We start from the raw sequence: 23,603 nt of genomic DNA on the forward strand, positions 1-23,603 counted from the left end.
CATGAACATCGGTCGGATAGAAGAGCCAAACGAACTTGGCAAAGAAAACCCAAATTTAACTCCCATTAGAAATACATGGGGAGCAAATTTCGTTTACGTGTATGCCAAGTGGGAGTATAGAAACATTTATACCGATGCTTGGTGGCAAATCTGAACGTGCATACCTTCAATTCGAGACCTCAATCATGAAAAGCAGTCGGGTAAAAGAGCCAAACGAGCTTGGCAAAGAAAAACCAAATTTAACTCCCATAAGAAATACATGGAAAGCAAATTTTGTTTACGTATATGCCGAGTGGGACTATAGATAACTATAGATAAATTTATGACAATGCTTAGTGGCAAATCTGTGCATGCATACCTTCAATTTGAGACCTCAATCATGAAAATTGATTGGGTAGAAGAGCCAAACGAACTTGGAAAAGAAACATCAAATTTATAAATATATAAGATGTACGTCATGCAACAATAAAAAATTGGTTTCTGTTTACTGTTAATATTTGTTACTGTAAACCTATTTCGTTAAATTATCATGACATACTTTAACTTGAAGTTTGAAGTTTTATAATATTTTAGAAACAAATTATTATCAGAAATAACATCAGTTTAGATTTAAAAAAATTCTAACATTTTGATTTCATACTTTTATACTTGTTTATACAATTTGTTTAATTCTGTAGGTATCTTTAACTAGACTATTATGTATTACTGATTTTTTTATAAAATGTAGTGATTTAATTTTTCCTTTGTCTATTATTAAATATACACTCATTACTTACACAAAAATCCAAGAAAATAATGTGTATCTTTTTTAGTACAGAAGTTTATTCAATCTACATATTCCAAGTTTATAAATAATTCTGCATAATCTGTCCAGCATTTTGGCTATTTTCTTGGAGACTCTTGTAACACTAAATTGTTCTAACGTAATTTTTCTTCTTTAAACCAGTAGCTGAGCCATAGACCTTTTGTGGTTTATCATATGACAAAAATCCTCCCATTCTATTCCAGCAAACTTCTGCATGTAGTAAAACCTTTCGAGTTGCTCATCCTTAATCCTAAGCTCTGTTATGTACTTGTCATCGTCAATAACTTTGTCGATAAATTTTGGTTTTCCGCTACTATAAACTTTATCAGCTTCATTGAACGTTCCTAAAGTAAGGCCAGCGTCCAAGTCTCGAACCATCCTTTGCAGACTTCTTACATAGAAGCCCATTTCTAATAAATTATCCTCCCAACCATCAATAGTGGGGTTCTGTATAAAATTTACTAATGTTTCATCTAGTTTCTTGAAGTCGTCCGCTAAATGAAGAAATGCTCTACTATAAACACTTGATAAATTTAGAAATACTGTGAATAACGCAAGACATGCTGGAAGGAAAGAAATCTTATTAGACATATCTAAAATCAATGACAGCTTGTTTCAATCAATAAATCAAACGGAGAAGGAGAAGTAAACATTGTCAAGATAAGAGACTGGACTGCATTAGTAATAAAATAAGATTTGATCAAAGTTATAGTGAGTTGAATGTAGACAAGGTACGATTAAGTCTGACAGGATGTGATCTCTATACTCTTTTTATATACTGTAAAGGTTTTTATATAGCAAACGTTATGTGAACATTTTTATAAATGGACATTCAGTTTTAGGTTTCAATATATCATATTAGAGAGTTGTTGGACAAATGTTTTTATGCATCCCTTTTTATAACAGCTAATATAGTTTTATTTTCCTTATGATGATTTTGTATCCTGAATAATACACGCTTATCATTGTAACTTCGGAGGTCTATGGGATTTTTTCAGATCGGCATAAAGGCAGTATCACTACCGCTTACATGGAAATATTTCTCAAAGGCGTACAGCTAATAGATTAGGTTTGGGCATAAGGAAAAATCATACCGAAATACTTTTAGTTTTCTAAGTGATTAATTTGTAAGAACCTTGTATTGTCATAAAGATTGAATTATGGTCTAGGTATAATTTTATGGTTACGGTTCTCTTTGTAACTTCTTCTAGCTCATAACCCAAGAAATTTGAGGGATTTTTTTTTTAGTTCTCGCTGTACAACTGTGTTTAAATTATTGCAATCAAAATATTAATTTTGTCTTTTATTTCATCAATCTGCCTAAAATCACTGATATACCATTTATTTCAAATACATTTATATATCTATATGCCTCTTAGTGCTCTACTTTCTGTACTTTTTTGTCCTAAGGCGCCAGGCATGAGCCCCTGGGACTGTTTTTCACATTACTTCAGACTAGACCTAGGGGTTGCGGCATTATGACTTAGATAAAATCCATTGGTGATTTGGCAGGATTTGAACCCAGTACCTCAGGGACCCAAGTCCCACGCTTTAACCACAAGACCAGATCCTCCTATTTTCTGTACTGATCATGAGAGATTTTAAACAATCGGTCAAGTCCATTAGGTATGCTGCCCACTAATCTTAAATATTTTACCATTCACTAATTCTATAAAAAAAATCTAGTTTAAAGACATTTTTAAGACAGTACAGATCATGTTATCTCTACAAACTGATGTTTCAGAATTCCCTATAAGCTGGATCCTTCCATGGGGTCACAAAGAAGAAGAGAATTCATTATCAAACTATATGCACAAAAGTTAACAGCTAATGGAATTTACCCCAGTCTAAAAATAACTATAAAGTTCATACTTCTCAAACCGTTTATAAAAATAGGTGATAAACTTACAATACAACTATTATATGAACCAAGAGCTGTTGAGGTTCAATCAAATATAAAATTAATAATTAAATACTGTATATTTAAAACTAAAAAGTCAATGAAGTTCAGACCAAATAAAAAGCATGATATGATGAATAACAAGTAAAACTATTATGAAAATTAAAATAAAAAGTATACAATACAAACGCTCCAGCTCCATACACAATCTCTTAAAACCTTATTTGTATGACTGGAACAAGTCTAAATGTCCACTATAATTAAGTACTATAATGTTTTACTGTAGTTGCCTTAACAATTCCAATATGTTTGATTTGCCTTTAGTTCCCTGACAAAAGAAACAAAGTTATTCCATTGATTCACTGCATCCATTCGTAATGTTGTGAACCTGTAGATATCAAATTCCTCCAAATTTAACTTTTTCATCACCTTCTCCTCTTCTACTGGTGTATCTATAAAAGCAGGTTTTCCTCCGTCCATCAAGTCGAAAGCTGCTTTTAATTCATCTTTGGTAACATTTTGCTCCAATGAACCAACCAAGTTTACCAAAGAATGGGTGTAAAAAACAATATCATCCACCATTCCCTCCCATACATCTTTGCTGGACGTTGTCATACGTTTAACTATATTTTTATCAAGCGAGTTGTAATCTAGGGCAGTTTTCAGTGGGTGAATTGAGCTATAAGCTATTACTATTGATATCGGAACTAATAAAATAATCACATAAACGGTTTTCATCACAGTCACACAACAATAACTGTGTTGTCAGTGATAGCAACAGTATATACACTGTTATGAGATGATAAGATGACACCATAAATTAAAACAATTAGAACTGGCTTATTTTGGATGGCAAAGTAACAACCATTGACAATGAACTTAATGTACTTTTCCAGTAGAGCAGCAAGTACACTAGGTTTATAACTTACTCGATACTACCTGAGTACCTGACCTGAATTTGTGGTGCTCATGTTGATCTATACTTTCTTCTTTTCATTAAATATGAAGGACTTAATGACACTTTTAACAAAAGTTACAAAAAATATGTTCTATGATTTCACAATTTAATTTATGTAGTTACTATTATGCCTTTTATAGGGGTGTTTCCCAGTACGTTGTATCAATAGTCAAAGCCAGTAAAACATATAAAGCTCTGAGAGACGTTGTCTTAAAATTGTTTAGTAGACAAGTGGAACTACAATTTAAATGTGCTCTGTACTACCAGAATGTGTGGTACTAATTTACATTATCATCAGGTGGTATCTTAGCATTCAAACAGTATAAAATTTGACAAGATCATCAATCATTCAAATACGACTTTTACATAAACTTTTCAAAAGTGAAGCTATAAGTGAAGGCCATTGGCAAATATAACATATTGTTTATTAAAAAATAATAAGCTAACACACTATTCTATAAAGATATAAAACAAAATATACAGCATTAAGTAAGTTTGATGTCAAACAGAGTCTTCCCCATCAGCATCATAAGGGGAGGTTTGCAAGGAGCTCCTTGACCTTGATGTAACCTTGTAAAACCAAGGTGACCTTGTCTCAGCTGTTTTCCTTATCACCTCAAGGACGTCTGACACAGTAGATACTGAAGGTCCACTGAGCAGAGCTTTGGCTGAGGCGTGTTCTTCCTCTGTGTTGTAGTAAATATTGTGTACTTTGCCATCCGTGATCTGCAACAGAGAACATTTTGACTTAAATATGGTACAATAAACAATAAAAAACATAAGACAAAAGACAAAAGAGTTTATTATTTGTATATTTGACATAAGATCACATAGTCTTTTCAAACTGTAGATGAATGTTAACTACAGAACACCTTTATGTTTTACTTGAATGAGGTTGTTAATGTTAACCCAAAATTGCAAAAATAAATAGTTTCCCCTTGAAGGAAAAAAATAATTTTAAAACTTAATAAAAATCTCATTATAAATAGATTGGCCCCAAGGATTACAAATCTGTCATGAATTCTTGAAAAAATAAGTTTAAAATTTTATTAATATAGTACAATTTATCAAAATAAAATCCATGGATCTATACTTGCATCCTGTTAACAGACATCGGGATATTCTCTTTTGTCGTTAGATGGTGTATAAGGCTTTGATGGGATATTAGATAAGTGAAAAACAGGTATGCGAATGTACTCAGATCAGAATTCATTGTCCTACTTCTGGATATTGCTTTATATTAATTAAATTATTATTGTTACCTTACAATATCCGTTTAATGTTGGTAGATAAACAACTACATGTTTCGTGGCGACTGCCACATCCTCAGGTATCCTCTTCTCAGATTCGTCATCAATTTAAAACAAAACACAGAACACACATAGAAAAACACATTATATTTATTTGATACAACTGCGTGCACGCACCGTGACGGTATCAAATAAATATAATGTGTTTTTCTATGTGTGTTCTGTGTTTTGTTTTAAATTGATGACGAATCTGAGAAGAGGATACCTGAGGATGTGGCAGTCGCCACGAAACATGTAGTTGTTTATCTACCAACATTAAACGGATATTGTAAGGTAACAATAATAATTTAATTAGTACTCAGATCCTTTATCAGCTCTCAGCAAACTGCAATGTTATCCTCAGGTGGGTTACTAGCCACCAAGAGAAGAATCACAACCATAAAGACTAACAGCACATTTTTAAAAGAATCATCAACAAAAAACTCATTTAGTTAATGCTGCTCAAATTTATACAATAAAGTGACAACATTCTAAAGAAAATTGGTATAGTGATCAGCCAATATTTAGACATTTCTATGGTCAAAAGTTTGGATTGTTTATGGCTTAACCAAAGGGTACTAGCAGTTTGTTTTATTCCTTGATTTAATTGTTTAAGCAATATGGATTATAACATAATATAATCAAATTTATAACTACCTCTTTGCGGAGGAGTTTGCACAGCTGCTGGTGTGCATCTGTCCACCCAAAGTGAGGTTTCCAAGGGACTCTTCTCCACCCTGGGTGTAAAAGCTCTGTAGGTTTACTTGGTGACGTGTTATCGTTCAACACTTCATCCTTGATTGTAACATCAATGTCCAAAGACCTTGAGTTTTCAATAACCTTTTTAGACTCTATTTTCGAAGAGTTAACTTCCTTCTTCATAGAGAATTGTTTATATTCCACCTTTCTCCTTGATATGAAAATGTTTGACAACCTTTTGGTGATTTCAAAACTGCCGTGGGTTTTATTTTTTGGTTGTAGGTCACTCGATTTTCTCTGTTTAGTGGATACAGGATTAAGTTTTTCTTCAGGTGTAGGTGCTCCTTTCAAACGGTTTTTGTAGTTGAAACTTTTTTCCAATGTTTTAGACGTGATAGGTGGAAGTGACGATTTGTTTGTGTTTTTGGGGGGGTAACCTTTAGAAGGTATAATGATGGAGGAGAACCCCCTGGATGCGAATGATATGTTCTCATCGTACAAGGTCATTTTGGACACACTCCCAGTCAGAGTGTGACTGCTCTCGCAGCAGCAGGACTTGTTGGAGTAAACATCACAGTAAGCTTGTTGCTCCCTGGTGCAGTACGACTGTTCTACTTGGACTGGGGGCCTGGAACATAACAATTAATTAGTATCTCTATTTATTTTGGGTTTTGGAGAAAGAGAAGGCCTTCTTGGATTAGGAGTACATTCAGAAAGAAGGAACACAACTAACTCAACCAAGAAAAGAGTTTGTAGCAGTTGATAGCACTTAAACGTGCATAATGCAATAATTAATTTTAAATTTTGCGCCTAATTGAGGAGGAAGATGGAATCTTCACATGAAAGTAGTACTGAGTTTCTACAACTTTCTCTTAAAAAGCTTCCTTTGTATGGGTGTCCATCTAACTGTTCCATAAGGGGGGCGGGAGTCTGTAGGGTAAGAATCACCCTTAGTAAAAAGGGGGGTTCAGGGGTCCTAACGCAGAAAATGTTTAGAACTATATTCTTTATTAATAAACTATATTGTTTATTGTTAGCAAAAACAATAAACAAAATACAAAGAAAGTGAAACAATGTTTATTTTTTATACTCATAGTATTGAAGGAAGCATTATTCTCTGTGGCTAGTTGGGTTGCTTACAGAATATTGGCCAATAAAAAAACTCATAAAATATGAAAAACAAAATATGTTAAACTATTTACAACCATAGGCAAGAAAAAACAATTTATTTAAGGGGTGATTGGGGTCTTCCTACAAACTCTTACTCATAAAAAAATAATTATTATTATTATAGCATTTACAACACCAAAGCATTTTTGATCATTTTGTTTTATATTTCTTTACTGTAGGCTACACTTCCTACAAAATTCAAACTTTCACAGACTAGGTAAATAGAGGAGGATTCCTAGAAACCGATGTTTTGATCATTAGCTTTCTTATCAGATAGGAAATAAACATTCACCTTTTTTCAGATAATTGTTGGGGTCAAAATAAAAACCACACATTATCTAAAGTTTGTCTTGCTTTGTGTGACTTGGGTAGGTTCAAAGTTGTGAAGCAGTTTTACCCATTGCGAGGACACTCTTATAATCCTTGCGATAGAAGTTTCAGTATGATCAAGAGGCCAATAAGAAAACAAGACAGAATTTACACTCCAAAGGAAGTTTGTGAATTAATAGTTAACTCTTCCAAGAAATCTCCATGTACAGTAACCTTAGTCGAAAGCGATTTAGTTACTGACTATTCCAAATGGTGGCCTACGGTATATAAAAAGACAGCCGTATCAAACGAAACCAAAACCTTGCCTCGTCAAGAGAAACAACATTTTGTTATTTCCAAATTTTATTATTTCCAGTACTCCTATTTGGAAAAAGGTACTGTCAAAGCAAGTATGCATATAAGAACGGGAGATTTTCAGACACTGCATACGTTTAACTTGCGAAAGGGCCTGTGCCTCACCCTACCAGATACAAAAGCTTATCCGAGGGGTTTTGTTCCCATTAAAAGAAAGAAGATTGTTGATTTGAGAAGATTGTATAGTTACATTCCAAACGAACACATCCAATTCTATGATGAAATTCTAAACTGGGAAACGACGGACGAGCAAGATAACATTGAGTGAAGTACGAAGAGTAAAAATCCAGAACTTTAAACTGGCAAAATACTTAATTTTGCACATAATATCTGTCAGTAAAGTACATGAAATCCTTGTAAATAAAAGTGTTCCTTTAAAATGTTTTTATTGACCTTTTTTAGTATGGTGTAAGAAATCTTGGTAAAAAAACTTGACTTGAGAGCAAAAAGGGACCTCAGTCAAAAATTTATTAAATTTTTTTCATTTACATAACTCATAAAAAATGGTAGTTTTGTGTTGTTATCTCTTTTGTAGTACTAAAAATAATATTCTCAATTTTTTATGCATTTATATTTTTGTTAATGCAAAACTTATACAGTTTTTTTACGTTTACCGAAAGTTGCGAAAATTGACTCGGGTACTTTTTTCAACTCACTGATTCATTTACTTAAACCAGCACCAAATGCATCAACTTATTTGCTCTTATCTTGCAAACATGGGGAAAGATGGCACAAGTCACTGTGTTTAAATACACTCTGATAGTGAGTAGCTAGGGATCCTATTTGTTTATTTTGTGATAGAACAAGACCAATTTAAGTGTTGTGCAATATTTGTATTATTGTTTTTAGTTCAATGACTAGTCTTCAAAGACTTAATGTTATGTTATGTAATTTATTTTAGTTATGCAAAGTTCCTTACATTTTATTTTGAAAAGATGTTCAAACCAAATTGTGTGTTAGCTTGTTGAATTTTTTTTAAGATACACTGTTACAGATTATGATTGATTAACAAATAATTTCTATTTTTGTACTTTCATAAAAGATGTGAACTTTTGTTTTTAAAGTTAGTGAAATCAGATTGTTTGAATGTCTCAGTTAAAATTAATCGAAAAATCTATCAGAACAATTTGGCTGGAAGTTTAGAAGTTTATTGGTGGAAGCCACTAGAGCAGCAGTTCTTGGATTTTGTTATAAAAAATTAATAAACTGTATCGTCCAGGGGTGCCCACAGGGGGGTTTGATGTGACATTGGCAGATTTTTGGGGGAGGGGGATTTTAAGGATATATTTGGATTTTGGGGGGATTCCAGACGAGTAATTTTGGTTATTAGATAATCCTTTACGACTTCCTTAATTTATTATTGGTTACAGTAGAATCTCACTAACTCGGTAACTCGACAATCAAAAGCACGGGCGCACACAAAAATCAGAAATTTTTCTAGAACATTTAGTTTTAATTTTAAGTAAACATTTAATTTTGTCGTTTATTTGAAGATTGTTTACTCAATAATGACAAAATACTTATTTAAGTAATAAATTTCTATGTTAAAATTGGTCTGTTATGAATTCATTTACAAAAAAACCATTGAAAATGAAATTTTCTGGATAATTGACAACCCCCAAACTCAACAATCTCCGGGTCCACAAATAGTCGAGTTAGTGAGGTTTTACACTGTATCATACAATCCCGATCCCATTATTTTAAAAAGTCATCATCCTCCAAACGCAACGCTCAAAATGGTTTAACTTTTACCATACGGTACTCCCTTAGTAGATTTTCCATCCTTATGGAACAGCCGAAGCATAGATAAAACATGAAGCCAATTTTAACTTTAGTTCTGTCCTGTGGATTCAAAGCTGTGGATCACCACTCCTCTTAAAGGCTTCAAAATCAAGTTGTATCAATGGCTTCTAGACAATCCATTCTTTACTATTAATGAGTTTATGGCCACCAACATAGATAATATATTTTAAGTTTTCAAATTAATGATAAGCATTGACTTTTGTATGTTTGGATGAAGTTTACCAATTTTATTAATTTGATGTTTATGAAGCTGTTGTTTGGGTACTAGGCTGGAGTTGCAACTTTAGTTTTAATTTAAATATATTTAGATATTATTGATGATTATTATCGATATTATTGATATTATTTGATGTTATTGACTGTATATATTTATGTTGACCATGCCCATCTCATGTAAAAATGATCAACGGCAATAAATATCTTATGTCTTATGTGCACTGTAGATGTCGTGTTTTGTTTACAATTTGTTTCTTGTTATTTCAGTAATTTAAAACCCCCTTTTACCAAATAAAAAGGTATAATCATAAACAACTAGAGGACCCATGCTGCTCCGCAGCGTCAAAATAAATATAATATCTGAGAAATAATCAAATTTATGATTTTTGATTGAGTAATACAGTATCATAATTGCTTAAATAAAAGCCGATATTTCACTGAAAGTTCTTAGACCAAAATATATAGGACTAGCAACAGTGCCCGTTGTGGTTAAATACAACGGTCTCTATTAAAATAATGGTTATGAAATCCATACACCACTTTACTCACTAATATTAATGGTACAGTTTAAGCACATAACATTAGAATCACACATTTAACATAATGAACACACTTTAAACATAAATGCAAATTGTTAACAACAACATTTAATCAAAGAAAAATTAATTAGATAACAATATAACAATAAGCTGTTGAATTATTGACACATGTTTCGTATGATTAGATTATGCATACTGGTAAACCAATTATTGCCATCTATAAAAATAATTGGTTTTTCTTTTCCGAGTCGGGTTAGCTCTTCTACCCGACCGATTTTCATAATTTTTTGCCTTAAACTAAAGGTATGGACGTACCGTAGATTTGCCATCAAGCATCGGCATTCATTTTGACGTATATTTCGAGTTATATACAAACTGCCTCCCTGTACATTTCTTATGGGAGTTAAATTTGGTTTTTTCCGAGTTCAATGTTTCGCAGGCGGGCGATGGTTTACAGGAGGGCTTTTCTACCTGCCTGATTTTCATAATTTTGGTCTTAAAATAAAGCTATGCAAGCACATATTTGTCATCAAGCATCATCATTAATTTATCTAATGTATTACTCAACGAAAGATTTTTTTCTCGTCAATTAATTATGTATTCCAGCAGTTCTAATTACATTATACATTTTGGTCTAAAAACCTTAAGTGAAATACCAGCTTTCATTTGAGCTATTGATTATTAAGATCGAGATCGGACTAGTAAAGCTCACTGCTGAATCACGAATGAACAATAAATAAAATCGTTTTAGTACCTATCTGCAATCAATGATACGTAACTCTATTTTTATTTAAGTTATTTTATATGTCTTGGTCTTAAAATACTTCAAAGGCTTTCACTTGAAATATTGATAGTTTTAATCAGTTAAGTTCAAGATACTGTATCGCTCAGTCAGAAAATATAAATTTGATTATATCTTGGATATGGAATTTAGTTTTATATACATTTACTTAATTGTAATTACGTTATTCTAATTGTTTTGACCTAAGAACCCTCATTGAAATATCAGCTTCCATTTCATTAAAGCACGCAGCTAAATCACGACCAACACAAATTGTTCAAAAAATTGAGTTATTTATCATCGATTTATAGCCAAACGAACTTGCTTGAAACCTCAACAGAACTTTCATAATTCTTTGCAAATCTTCACAAATTAGGCTATCCAATGACCTAATAATTAATCAAATTGGTTCAGTAGAACTGTAGATTTAATTGTACAAAGTTTAACAACAACATCTTTAATTCAGTATTTTCTCACTATTAAAAACCTGGAGGTTGCTTAACGTTTTTGCAAATAACTTTGAAACGGCGAGGAAATCGACCAAAGTGGAAGGTGATATTCTGAAAGAGAATAAAATTTCCTACAAATTGCTAAAATAAATTTCTTGAATATACTCAATAAAGGCAGCCTAAAGTTGGCTACAAATATAAAATTGAAAATATAAACCTGGAATAAAAGGAGTTTTAAATGTATTATTTTTTATTTTTTATTTTTTTACCTTAAATATCTAATAAAATCAAACTTTCATAATTATTTGCAAATCTACACAAATTAGGCTTTCCAACGACCCATTAAGTAACGAAATCGGTCCGGTAGAAGTCTAGATTTAGTTGTACAAAGTTTATCAAAAATATATCTAATTCAGTATTTTCTCACCACTATAAATTTGGAGATCACTTAGATTATTGCCATTATCTTTTAAATGGAGGGGAAATCGACCAAAGTGAATGTGATATTCTGAAAGAGAATAAAATTTACTACAAATAACTACTGTGCAATTCTGGAAAATACTTAATAAAGGCAGCCAAAAGCTGGCTACAAATAGAATCTTGAAAACAGAATCTTGAAAACCCCAATTTTTAATGTATATTTGTTATTTTTAATTTTTCACCACAAATATTTAATAAAATCACGATTTAATAATTATTTGCAAACCTACATGGGTTAGGCTTTCTAATGACCCATTAATTAACAAAATCGGTCCAGTAGAAGTCTAGATTTAGTTGTACAAAGTTTAACAAAAATATCCCAAACTCAATATTTTCTCATTACTATAAATTCGGAGGTTGCTTAGCTTTTTTGCAAATAACTTTTAAATGGTGAGGAAATCGACCAAAGTGGAAGGTGATATTCTGAAAGAAAATAAAATTTCCTACAAATTGATACCATGCACTTCTTGTAAATATTAAAAAATGGCAGCTAAAAGTCGCGCCCAAATAAAAAGTGTGAAAAACACCATTTTCAATGTATTTCTTATGGAAAACACGTTTTCTTTAATTTATCACCATAAATCATAACAAAAACAAACTTTCATAATTATTTGCAAATCTACACGACTTAAGCTTTCCAACGACCCATTAATTAATAAAATCGGTCTAGTAGAAGTCTAGATTTAGTTGTACAAAGATTTTTAAAACTGAATTATATATAGAATAGATTATATAATTATAACTGGTGAAATACATCTTAAATTGAAGTAAGAATTCAAAAATTATACTAAATATTTTTTTAGTCAAGTAATACAGTAGGTAAGTATATGTAGACGCCTGCAGATATGAAAATAAACCACCTAACCCTCAAAAGATTCCTACAAAAGGATTTTTTTCGTTTTTTGGTAGGGTTAGGTGTGCTGATTAACATACCAAAAGTTTACCAAAGTTTGACAACTAAAAAGGCCTCAATTTCAAGATGGCGTCCAAGATGGTGTCAAATATCAAACTTCTACAAATTTCATCCCAAAGAAGAGTAGTTAGAGTCTACTTTTTCGTTTACAGGGTCCCTAAACTTAGATGAAACATATACATTATACATACATTTCAATTTAAAAACAAAATTTCACAATATATTATCATGTTTGAGTAGTTATAGTATTATTTTTATATCAAACAGCCTAATAAAAACTTAGCTCTAATTTATTTTTCATTTGTCTTAGTCTAAATTGTTCTAAAACACGTTCACCTAATTTTAGACAAATACATTAAGTAAAAACATCCCTAATAATACATTTTTATTTAAAAAAAACCTCACAAAATAAAAAGTATATCATTTAATTAACGTAAAACGAAAATGGCTATGTTCAAAATATTTTCATCGTTTGTCAATATTTTCAACAGTGAGGTTGACATTTTAATAGGTTTTTTTTCTTCAGTAGGCCTACTTTTTTAGGGCACCAGACCTTAAATATTACATATAAAATACATTAAAAGAGGGTAAATGTAATAATAAGTAGGCTTACTTCCTAGCAGAAGTCTACAGATATAAAGAAATTTCATAACTTTATTGAATTCAGCAAGAAAATAGTACAGTTTCTTTCAGGTAAGTATTGTGTAAATAAATTTCACATTTTACAGTTGGCTAACCTGTTTATTGTTTACTCATTTTTATTATGTAATGAGTTCTGATATCGTAAACAAAACTAAATGTCCTATATGCTTAGAAGATTTATATTGCTCTACAGACACTGTACAAGTTCGTCAAAAGGGAGCTGAAGGAATAAACAAAGCAGGTATGGAAAGAGGAGAAGAATTAATTGTGTGTGTATCCAGGAGATAAAGTTCACGCGAAATACAGACAGTGGTATATTAATAAGAACGACATAAAAATTTAAGCTGGGAATAAATTAGAAACGTTAAAGAGAAGCGCTAGGGTATCTCGGTCCCTTCAACAGCCATACAGACTGTCTCTTCTGCGGTACTGCAGTCACAGAAAGAGGTTCTAGTGCTAGCTGTGTAAAGACAGAAAAGAATTGTAAAAACAATAATTGCCTGCTGTAGTGGTCGATTGGACGAATGGTCGGGTATTGTGAGAGGAAGAATAGAATATTACGGACATGATCTGATCGCCGCTAACTGTGTTTACCACCACTCCTGTAGCTGTAACTTTCGTTCTGGCTTTAACGTACCAGTTCAGTTTCAAAATGGACAAACTGCGAAATAAAGTAAGCCCAGAAGACCCAGAAATGAAGATCAAGAACAAGCATTCCTGAAAGTATGTAGATATTTAGAAACTAATGATGATGAACAACTAACAATATCTGAATATCTCACGTACAAGAAAAAAATGGAGGAATTTCTTGAAAGAGAAGATTTACAACCATTTGGAAGAAGTTATTTGAAAGAACAGCTAAAACAGAAGTATGAAAATAACCTTTTTTTTAGAAGGTCTTTTAGATATTGTCACAATGAAGGAAAAACATCAAATATTCTTAGACCCTATTTCAGCACACATGAAAAGGACGAGGAATCCCAGAAAAAGGCTATCATCGAAACAGCAGCCCGTCTTATTAGGATTGATATAAAGGCCTCCACTCTGTCCGTTACAGACCAGTAGGCCTATCCAAGTGAGAAATTCCTGAATCTGGATTACGCCCTTTCTTTAATACCGGAATGCTTGCAGACTTTGTTAAATGGTGTTTTTGTAGGCGAAAATACGGATCGTTTAAGGTGGCAGGAATTGGTCAAGTCATCACTCTAGCAGCCCGACCACGCGCTGTTGTTGCTTCTTTACAAATCGGCCTTACAGTTCAGGTACGCCATCTATATCAATCTCAATTTCTTGTCGATACTTTACATGCCATGGGATTTAGTTCTTCGTACAAAGAAGTTCTGCGTTTTGAAAAGAATGCGGCTGATTAGGTTACTCCAGATTTGTACAAACCATAAAGTCTATGACATTAATGAGATAAAAAAAATACTGGGTATGAACTTGTGTTCGCAATCCACCAGATGTGATTCAACATCGCACATATTCAGTGTAGAAAAGAAGTCAGCATTCCAGAGGCTTATTGGCAGAAATGCAGCGATTGAAGATTGTGCAAATTTGTTTCTAACTCCGAAAAAAACACCGACATAGAGATGCTCGGAAGCAAAGTAATAGCAGTTTTATTTGGGGACAGAAGTGGCGATTCCCTAACTTCATTGTGCTGTAAACTCTTAAGTAAAAAGATTGTTTCTGCTATATCATTTTTTACTCCAGAACAACTTCCTCCAACCGAGTCAACAACAAAATACCATTGCCTAAGAGTGTATTTATTTTTAAATCATGAATTGGACTGGAATGGAAAAATATGAATGCTATTAATTGGGGATGGAAGCTAAAGAGCAATAAGTATGTACCGATAATGACTATTAAACCTGTTGCACCTGAAAGTCTTTTTTACACTGCAATTGCACTACTGCATGTCGAACAATGCGATGCAGTTGCACAAGATATGGACTACCATGCACGTCTGCATGTGGACTGTGCCAAACTGAAAACTGTGATGATAAATTCAATGAGCCTGTTTGGGATGAAGAAGTTGACAATGAATACTTGTAATCGTACTTGTAAATGTGTTGTTTTGTAAAAAAATAAATTTTTGTTGTCATTTTAAATGTGTTTTTTGCATTCAGTGGCCCTGAAAACATATAGGTAGACACCAGTATTACTTTTCTAGGGAAAAAATTGCAGGCGTTAGGTAATTTACACCACATTGGACGCCATCTTGAAAATAAGGCATTTCCGGTGGTCAAACTTTGGTAAACTTTTAGTATGTTGATCAGTACACATAATACTACAGAAAACCGCAGAAATACCTCTTGTAGGAATTTTTTTTAGGGTAAAACTATAATTTCCGCTGTCTAATGCCGATGCTTGATGTGAAATCTTTGCCTGCATTACTTCAATTTGAGACCTCGACCATGAAAATCGGTCAGGTAGCAGAGCTAAACAAATTCGGCAAAGAGAAACCAAATTTTACTCCCATAAGAAATACATAGAGAGCAAGTTTCGTTTACGTACAAACCGATTGAGACTTATGTCATCTCCCCATGAAATGAAAACAAATCGGATTTTAGAAAATTGCTGGTTTCTACTAAAATTAGTATGTTATGGTCCCTTAAATTTAGAACAAAATAGTACAAATCACATTCCGTAAAAATTACAGTCCCAACGTTTTTGTAACTTATGTTATTTTCCCATAAAAAAAACCATAATATAACAAAAAATCGGATTTGAAGAAAAATCCTGTTTTGATTAAAATAATGTGTTATGGGCTTTGTAATTCTAATTCTAACAAAATATTGAAACTCCCTATTGCTCTAACAATTACGGTTCAAAGGTTATAGCAACTTTTGTGATTTTTTCCTATAAAATTTAATATCATAGTTACTCCCGCTTACCCATGATAAAGGTTGTTGACATAAGCTAATGGGAGAATGTATGTGTTAGATTATGCTGATACCAGGGGTGCCCATCCCCCCAATGCCTGCCGCAAAATAAATTTGGACTACCTACATTGAATGTGATATATTTGCCCCTTAATTCATTCTAGAATTTAATATATTTCTTGAAGGTGTCAAATTGTCATATTAGTCTCAAAATATTATTAGGCCTAACTTCAAAACTAATTATATTTCTATTTCAATTTTAATAACATATGCTCTTTCTAAAAAATCATGTAATATACATAATGTGTATGGGTTTTGATGTGAGTTAGGATGAATTGATTGTTTAAATACGTAGAGCAGTTAACAGCAAAACACAATAAACAAAATATTGAACTAAGAGCCTTGACATTGACGTTTTGTAGTTTCGACGCACAGCCGGCGGGAGCACGTTGTTTGACGATCCCATTGTTGCGAGTTTCACAATCCCCGCGACTAGGGTTGCAACAATGCTGAATAACAAATCTTAAAATCATGAGTTTGTTACTGACGTATATTGTAGAAATTATCAATATAGATTAATCGTCCGTATGAAGATGTTTGTTAAGTAAATTAAGAGTGTGGGGGTTTGCACTACATAAAAATCAACTACATAAAAGAAAATATTTATTCTTAGCACTTTCGACTTTCTGCACAATATTACTAATAAAAATCAACTGCACGCACAGGCGCATTTTATGCGTTTATTTATTTATGGGTTATTTTATGGGTTTATTGATTTATATTGTTATTAGTATCGTGCAGATAGCAAATAAAATAATCAACAATAGTGTTGATTATTTTAATTGCTATTTTCACAATATTACTAATTAAAATCAACTGCACGCCTATTGTTGATTATTTTAAAGGTTACCTGTACTGTATTTAAAAAATAACCATATCTGGCTAAAATAGTCTTTTTAAACACCTGCATAAAAAAAAATACACGTCAATATTCCCCCCAAAAAATGTAGTGCTTCTGTATTTTGCTCCCATTATTCTTGAGCACCGACTTTGAGAAACACAGATAACTTGGTCTATATAATTGCGTAATTGGATGAGTAGACAGTTGCTATTAGTTGGTAATTAAATTCACATTATCACAAGCTTCCCATGTTGAAATCTTGCAAATCCTGGAGGCACTTTTGCTGTGTCAGAATGCAGGTTAGAAATAATTTTATCATATAGCGTACTTATTCAAAAGATATATTGTGGCAAGTTGTTTATTGTATCTTAAACTGATATAAATTAGCTATCCTACAATCAAAATGGCCAATTATTGTTATTAAGTGAACGAATGTGATGCTGAGGATCACTTCTATAGCTTGTTTGTAAATTTATATAATTTGATGCTTGGGAAGTTTGAGTAAATTATTGTTTTCTATAAAAATTTTAGAAGAACAAATTTAGATGATTGTCATTTGGGCTATACTGTGTTAAAACACATTCTTATAACATTTTAACTTGTTTCACTCATTTAACTCGACTTTGCTGGTTTGAACACTTTATGATAATGTCGTTTTCATCTTTATAAACTATTATAATAGTAGTATATATGTATATATAATAATTATGATTTTTGTTTGAAGTGTATTTTAGAAACTTTGTTCTTACTTGGAATCAATGGTAGCCTATCCAAATAAAGCTAATTTTCAACTCTATTTTTTTAGGTACTTAAAAGTTATTTTTATTAAATTATTACTTGACATTGTATTTATAAATATATGTACAATTAATAAATCAATTAATTTTTACAATTAAACTGATAAACTTTTACTTAAAAATAAAAATAATAAAATTACTTCATATAGTTAAATTTTCAAATCGTTTGGATCCATTATTATGTCATCCAAAAATATTTATTGAGAATAAGATAAAGTATGTTTTTATGTGGGTAAAAAATTGTACGTAAAGTTTTTTCGTCAAACTTACATGGTAAGAAGTCAGGTCCTTGTCAAGTCAGTATCTCACTGTCTAAGTGTCTAGGGTCTACTGATTGCAACTGATAGCTACTGGTGTTTATACCAGTGTTTGGTCATGACTGATTGACAGAGTACACATATCACTCATCCTATCATCCTAAATTATTGTCCTTCTTATCTAAACTGTCCTACTGTTCAGTTAAAACAATGAAACCGGGCTATAAAAAGGAACAACTATAATTTATGATACTGTGAATGGCAATGTTGGGTATTTTTGAATTTTGTCTATTGGTAATTAAGTCAATGTTTCACAAGGCCAGGAGCGGTTCTAGGGTGGGCCCGGGCCCACAAAGTTATTTTAGGGTGTCCAGATGATCGGTAAACGAGTGAAAATTTAAAAATGTACGTTTTCAGGAAAAGCACTTTGCAAATTTTTGTCCCCTTTTTTCAAAACTTTTATTATTTTTTTTATTTCATTAACATTTGAAGTTTCATAAAATGTCCATGGTAACGCAATATCTTTGGTAGTTTTCTTTTTAAAGAGCATCTTTAGTAGAAAAACACAAAATCCTGTCACAACCATAAAGGACCTTTAAATGAATATTAAAAATAGTTAATATTATTTTTATAACTATGTTTTGCTATAAACTAATTTACTTTAATGACCATTATACAATAAAAAGGTCACTGAGCTTTTGGTATATTTGGTCTTTCAAGAAAAAAATAAAAAAAACTCAACAAATATAAAAAAGCCAATAAAATCTTTTTAAGTTTGTATAACTCCGAAAAAACTTACCTGAGACCCGAAAAATCGTTATGTTTGTATAGAGGTGTGCTTCTTTTGTGTATAAAACATTGAAATATGACGATATTTTAATTTTTGAAATTTTTATGATAGAAATCATAAACGTGATGGTCAGGGACAAGCGGTACGGTCGTGAATTGTCTGGAATAATCTAAATCTTTCTAAACAATCCTTCAATTATACTGTTAGTTATAATAAAACTATGTGTTTCAATTGAACTAAACTGTTCAATTTCCAATTATATTAAAGTTATTGTCACGACCAAACACACTATAATCCATAAAGGTGGATTGGTCGTGAAAAAAACCGCGATGGTCGTGAAACTTTGGTCGTGAAATTACGTGTTATTTGGCTCTGTTCTGGCGGTAGCCCTGCACCTCATGTTCGAGGATACAAAGTGGACTTCTAGGTTAATCTAGCAATTGAAATATCTTATAAACAAAAATTAACACCATGTCTACTTCATCGAATGACTACGTACGGTCATGGACACACCAAAATTACAAAAAACACAATCTTTCCTTTATTAATCTTGTAATTCCTCCTTTCAACTCAAAACGACCGGCACTACAATCCTGACGTACACCCCGAACTAGTCTCTAAAACCAACTGACTCCATCGACGCCAGGCTTGCCACTGTCGTGCTCCAAAGTTCAACATTTTTCCCAAATGGTCGTGACGCCAAATCGAGGGACAGACCTATTTTGTCATGGTAGTCAGTCTGCAATGACAATAAAATTATAATAAGCTCCTTTTTTGTAAGTTTAATAACCATTGATGACATTAAAATATGGCTTTATATATTTCGGCATGAATAATTAGTCTAAAAACAGCGTGAAAGTTGGAAAATGTACCCTAGGGACACGTCATGGTCGTGAATTTCGAGACTTTAAAAATACGAAAAAAATACCAAGAACCTATTTAAAACCAAATAAATGTGTGTAACATGTTGCCCCCGTCCCAAAAAATATTAAAACACATAATAATAAACTACAAATCCAGTATCTAGGAAGTAAAAGGCCAGGGACATGAAAACGTACGTTTTTAAATTTTCACTCAAACCGACAATATCAGGAATATTATGTGGATCTTGTATGAAATTAGGAAAATTTATAATATCTGCAGGTCTAATCAAGAGAGTTTTGTTAGCCTTCTGTTTACATAATATTTTAGTTGTAGGAAAATCGTGATTGCGGGATATCACAGGTTTTACTGTGATCGGGGGAGATGATTAAAATGTAGTCGTGATGGCAGAAGATAATCATGGATGTTGCCGTGAACACGGGAGACGATCTTGTTGTCATCGAGCCCACAAAAAGTTATGCTCGCGAATGCAGCCGTTATTGCGAGAAATGATCTGACGTTGCCGCAATTCTGGTGTAAATAGATTTGAAAATCCATCATAGGTTTTAACACTGATATAAATAAAGTAGGCCCTAAGTAATGAGTTCGCAAACCAGCATGATCAGATCATGGGAACAGGGTTTTATGGGGTAAAAATTGGTTTTCTCATTTTTGACCCTCAAAACAACATTTCTCAATTTTTCTCCAGACCTTTTTAAAGAGCTTAAAAAACAAATAACTTAGTATTTCAAAGTGTTTTTGTACGGTGATTGGTTACTGTACGGAGAAAATTCTAAAAATTGCAAATTTAAAATTCCCAAGTTATTCTAATGGAAAATATTGTAAAATGTTGTAGTTATGCTTGTTTATGGAAATATTTGGATCAAACTTGTAAAATTGATCTATTTTATAAGCTACGAATATTTTACTAAAAACACACTAATTAGCCTCCCTGTAGCAGCAAACCTAGGTACTTGTTAAACCTAATGTTATTAATTAATTTAGATTTAATTTAAAATCAATTTAGGCGAATGGAAATTCGCTTAGTCTGCAGGTTTACTGTGGCGGGGATATTTTAATTTTAACATAACTTAAACTTATTTAATGCTATCTACTGTATTGAATATCAGTCGATTTCTTTACTCTTGCCAGCTCAACGTTTCAATCTAGATTTCTAGAAATGTTAGATTACAATGTAAGTTTTCTTATGCATAAAATGACTCAATGAATGAAAGAGTTCAGCGAAACAAAGTCGGTCCCTTTGTCTCAAGTAAGATCAAATTAGAGATCATACAAAGTAAACAAATAAAAGAAGGTAGCTCCTAATGTTTTTATTCTGGCCCAAAATTAAAAAGATGTTTTAAGAATGAACAAATATTCTCCAAAAACTAACTTACTCGTGATATTATAATAAAGAATCTTGGAACCATACATCAAGTTGATAAATCAAGTCATCCTTGAGTAATTGTTAAAATATGAGATGTATCGTGTACAAGTATGAGTACGGTAATCACTTTGTTCATTCAATTAAAAAAAAAATCATCCTGAAAAAACATAGTTGTATAGTTAATCAACAGAACGGTCCATTAAACATATTTTATCCATTGAACTAAGGGGTGTGTGACATCTTTTTGACTAACTAAGTAGTACAACAGTAAAAAATGTTGAAAATGACAGATGAAGGGAAACGGGGGGATTGTGGCAGAGGCTGTTACAATGGGCAAAGTAGAAGAATACATCATGAGTTCACCATTGCACCATTTTTGGGGGTACACCATTGCAATGGTTTGAACCTAACTGCTATTTCATAAACCAAACTATCAGTACAAAATTTATCAATAATTGTTCAAGTGAAATACTCTTATTGTTGTTATAGCAATCGTATCTGATAACAATGTAATAAAAATTCCTTGTATACAAATCCTTCATGTAAATATGTTTAATACAACACTACACGATGCAATATTTGTAGTATTAATAATTTCCATTCAAGAATTACGTTTCCAGCCTGGTTACTATGTAGAGTCCACTTGCACTGGTACCTTGATCAGAGAGGACACAGTTTTAACAGCAGCTCACTGTTTGCGCAACAAATCCTTGTACGAACCTACTGAAGTTAGGATCAAGCTTTTGACGGGTTCTGTGCGGAGAGTCAATGAAGTGTTCGTCCACCCTAACTTCAGCGATGGTTGCGACTTGGCAATACTCACCCACACATCCATAGGACGACCAGAGTTCCCAAAACTACCAGCGAAACATTTAACGACAAACCAGACTTGCTTCTCAGCAGGTTATGGAGGTTCACATGTCTTGAAACTCATCCCTGTTGATTTATCAACGAGTTTTCTAGGTCGAGTTAAAACATTTTTCACGGTTTTATTCTCGGATGGCTCCCCATGTCGAGGGGATTCGGGTGGACCATTGATTTGTGGGAATGTATTGTATGGAGTTTTATCTCAGGGTACAGTCACATCATGTATGGACAGAACAGGAATAGTCCTGTACGAAGACGTCTTCCAGGACCTACCTTGGATACAACAGTTCCTGGACCGACCTGTGATATCGTACAGCTGGAAAAACAAGAAGTGGATTGCGTATTTTATATTTGGTCTGCTTTTGGTACTTTTTATAGTAACAGCTTGTCTAGTAATTGTATGATTTTGAGATGTTTGATAAACTTGAATGAATCAATTGATTGATTGAATCAGGGTGGACTTAGTCCCTATGTAACTTTCTAAGTATTCCCCTTCGGTGCCTGATGTCAAACTTGAGTTACTTATTGAACTGCAGCATCCAGTCTATGAGCCCCTAATGAGGCATGTGTCTATCCGTTGACATGGTTTCAAGAGTTGTTTTCCCTGACCTCATTCAAAGAATCTGCAGTTAGATTTTAATTATTAGAATTTAATTATTAATAGTATTTTAATTATTAGATGGTCAGCAGTCTCCTAAGACTGCCCATCATTATTACTTATTGATGGCAACATGTAGTTGAATGGTTAATAAATTTGATAGAGCAAACCTATAGGTAATTGGGATTTTTATGTTTTATGTATTTTAAATTCAAAGTAACTAAAAGAAAGAAATATTTTACAACTGCTTGATTGGATTATTTGGTGTAATTTGCCTGCCATTCAGTACTCCAACTGTCGTCTCATTGGCAACCAGTTTCAAGATAAAAATCTCATCATCAGGCTTATTTGAAAGTCTCATCTTTCAAGTTGAGGTCGTCATTAAACACAAACCGTAGCATAAAACATACAACATGAGAGAACCAAATGATATTACTGTGTATACAACTGGACAGTATCCCACAGGACAGTACGACAGAGCACAGGTAGATGCGAGGTCATGACTCCATTTAGACGACAGTTGGAACACCGATGGACAGGTATTTTAAACCATTCTATAAGTGATGATCCTGGGTCACTAAGCACTAAGCTTACTTTTGCAATGTTGTATAGTATACTCATGCTGTAAAATTTAAGGACACATTCAATTATTAATTAATTATTGAGATGGGGACACCACCTAGGTGCATATTTTAACCACAATATGAGTAAAAAAATGAGTGTAGAAATGGAGTGAGTGCATTAGGAGCTCAATGAATGATGACAGTGTTGGTTTTCAATAATATCAAAAAGCTTCATTTCTGAGGATGGAACTACAACTTTCTAAGTATCAAGAAAGTGCTACATAGTTTTAATTACCAAGCATATAATAATTAAAATTTGTGAATTGGTTGAATTGAAATTAATGTATTGAATAAAATACATGACTACCTACC

The 23,603-nt window shown here is 32.6% G+C and overlaps 2 protein-coding genes across 2 annotated transcripts; one reads left to right on the forward strand and one right to left on the reverse strand.

Annotated features, from left to right (window-relative positions):
• Positions 1-4,164: 4,164 nt before the first annotated feature.
• On the reverse strand, positions 4,165-15,545 carry LOC129004879 (uncharacterized). The gene is made up of 3 exons (XM_054433572.1): positions 15,529-15,545; positions 5,610-6,279; positions 4,165-4,389 (listed from the first exon to the last, which is right to left on the reverse strand). The coding sequence occupies exons 1-3, from the start codon at positions 15,543-15,545 to the stop codon at positions 4,165-4,167; spliced, it is 912 nt and encodes a 303-aa protein (XP_054289547.1).
• A 4,486-nt stretch (positions 15,546-20,031) lies between these two features.
• LOC129004880 (trypsin-like) lies at positions 20,032-23,171 on the forward strand (the record flags this gene model as incomplete). Its single annotated transcript, XM_054433573.1, has 3 exons — positions 20,032-20,112; positions 21,824-22,435; positions 23,124-23,171. Coding segments are annotated over 3 exons (741 nt in total), but the record flags the coding sequence as incomplete, so codon positions are not given.
• Positions 23,172-23,603: the final 432 nt, after the last annotated feature.

The sequence above is a fragment of the Macrosteles quadrilineatus genome, unplaced genomic scaffold (genome assembly GCF_028750875.1).
Source record: "Macrosteles quadrilineatus isolate MER2022 unplaced genomic scaffold, UCM_ALF_1.0 Scaffold_12__1_contigs__length_5162894, whole genome shotgun sequence".
NCBI classification, from domain to species: domain Eukaryota; kingdom Metazoa; phylum Arthropoda; class Insecta; order Hemiptera; family Cicadellidae; genus Macrosteles; species Macrosteles quadrilineatus.

Coding starts and splice junctions, on each gene's coding strand:
- LOC129004879 (XM_054433572.1), bottom strand. Junction 4,390..5,609: donor GCAAACTCCTCCGCAAAGAG/GTAGTTATAAAT, acceptor TCTCTGTTGCAG/ATCACGGATGGCAAAGTACA.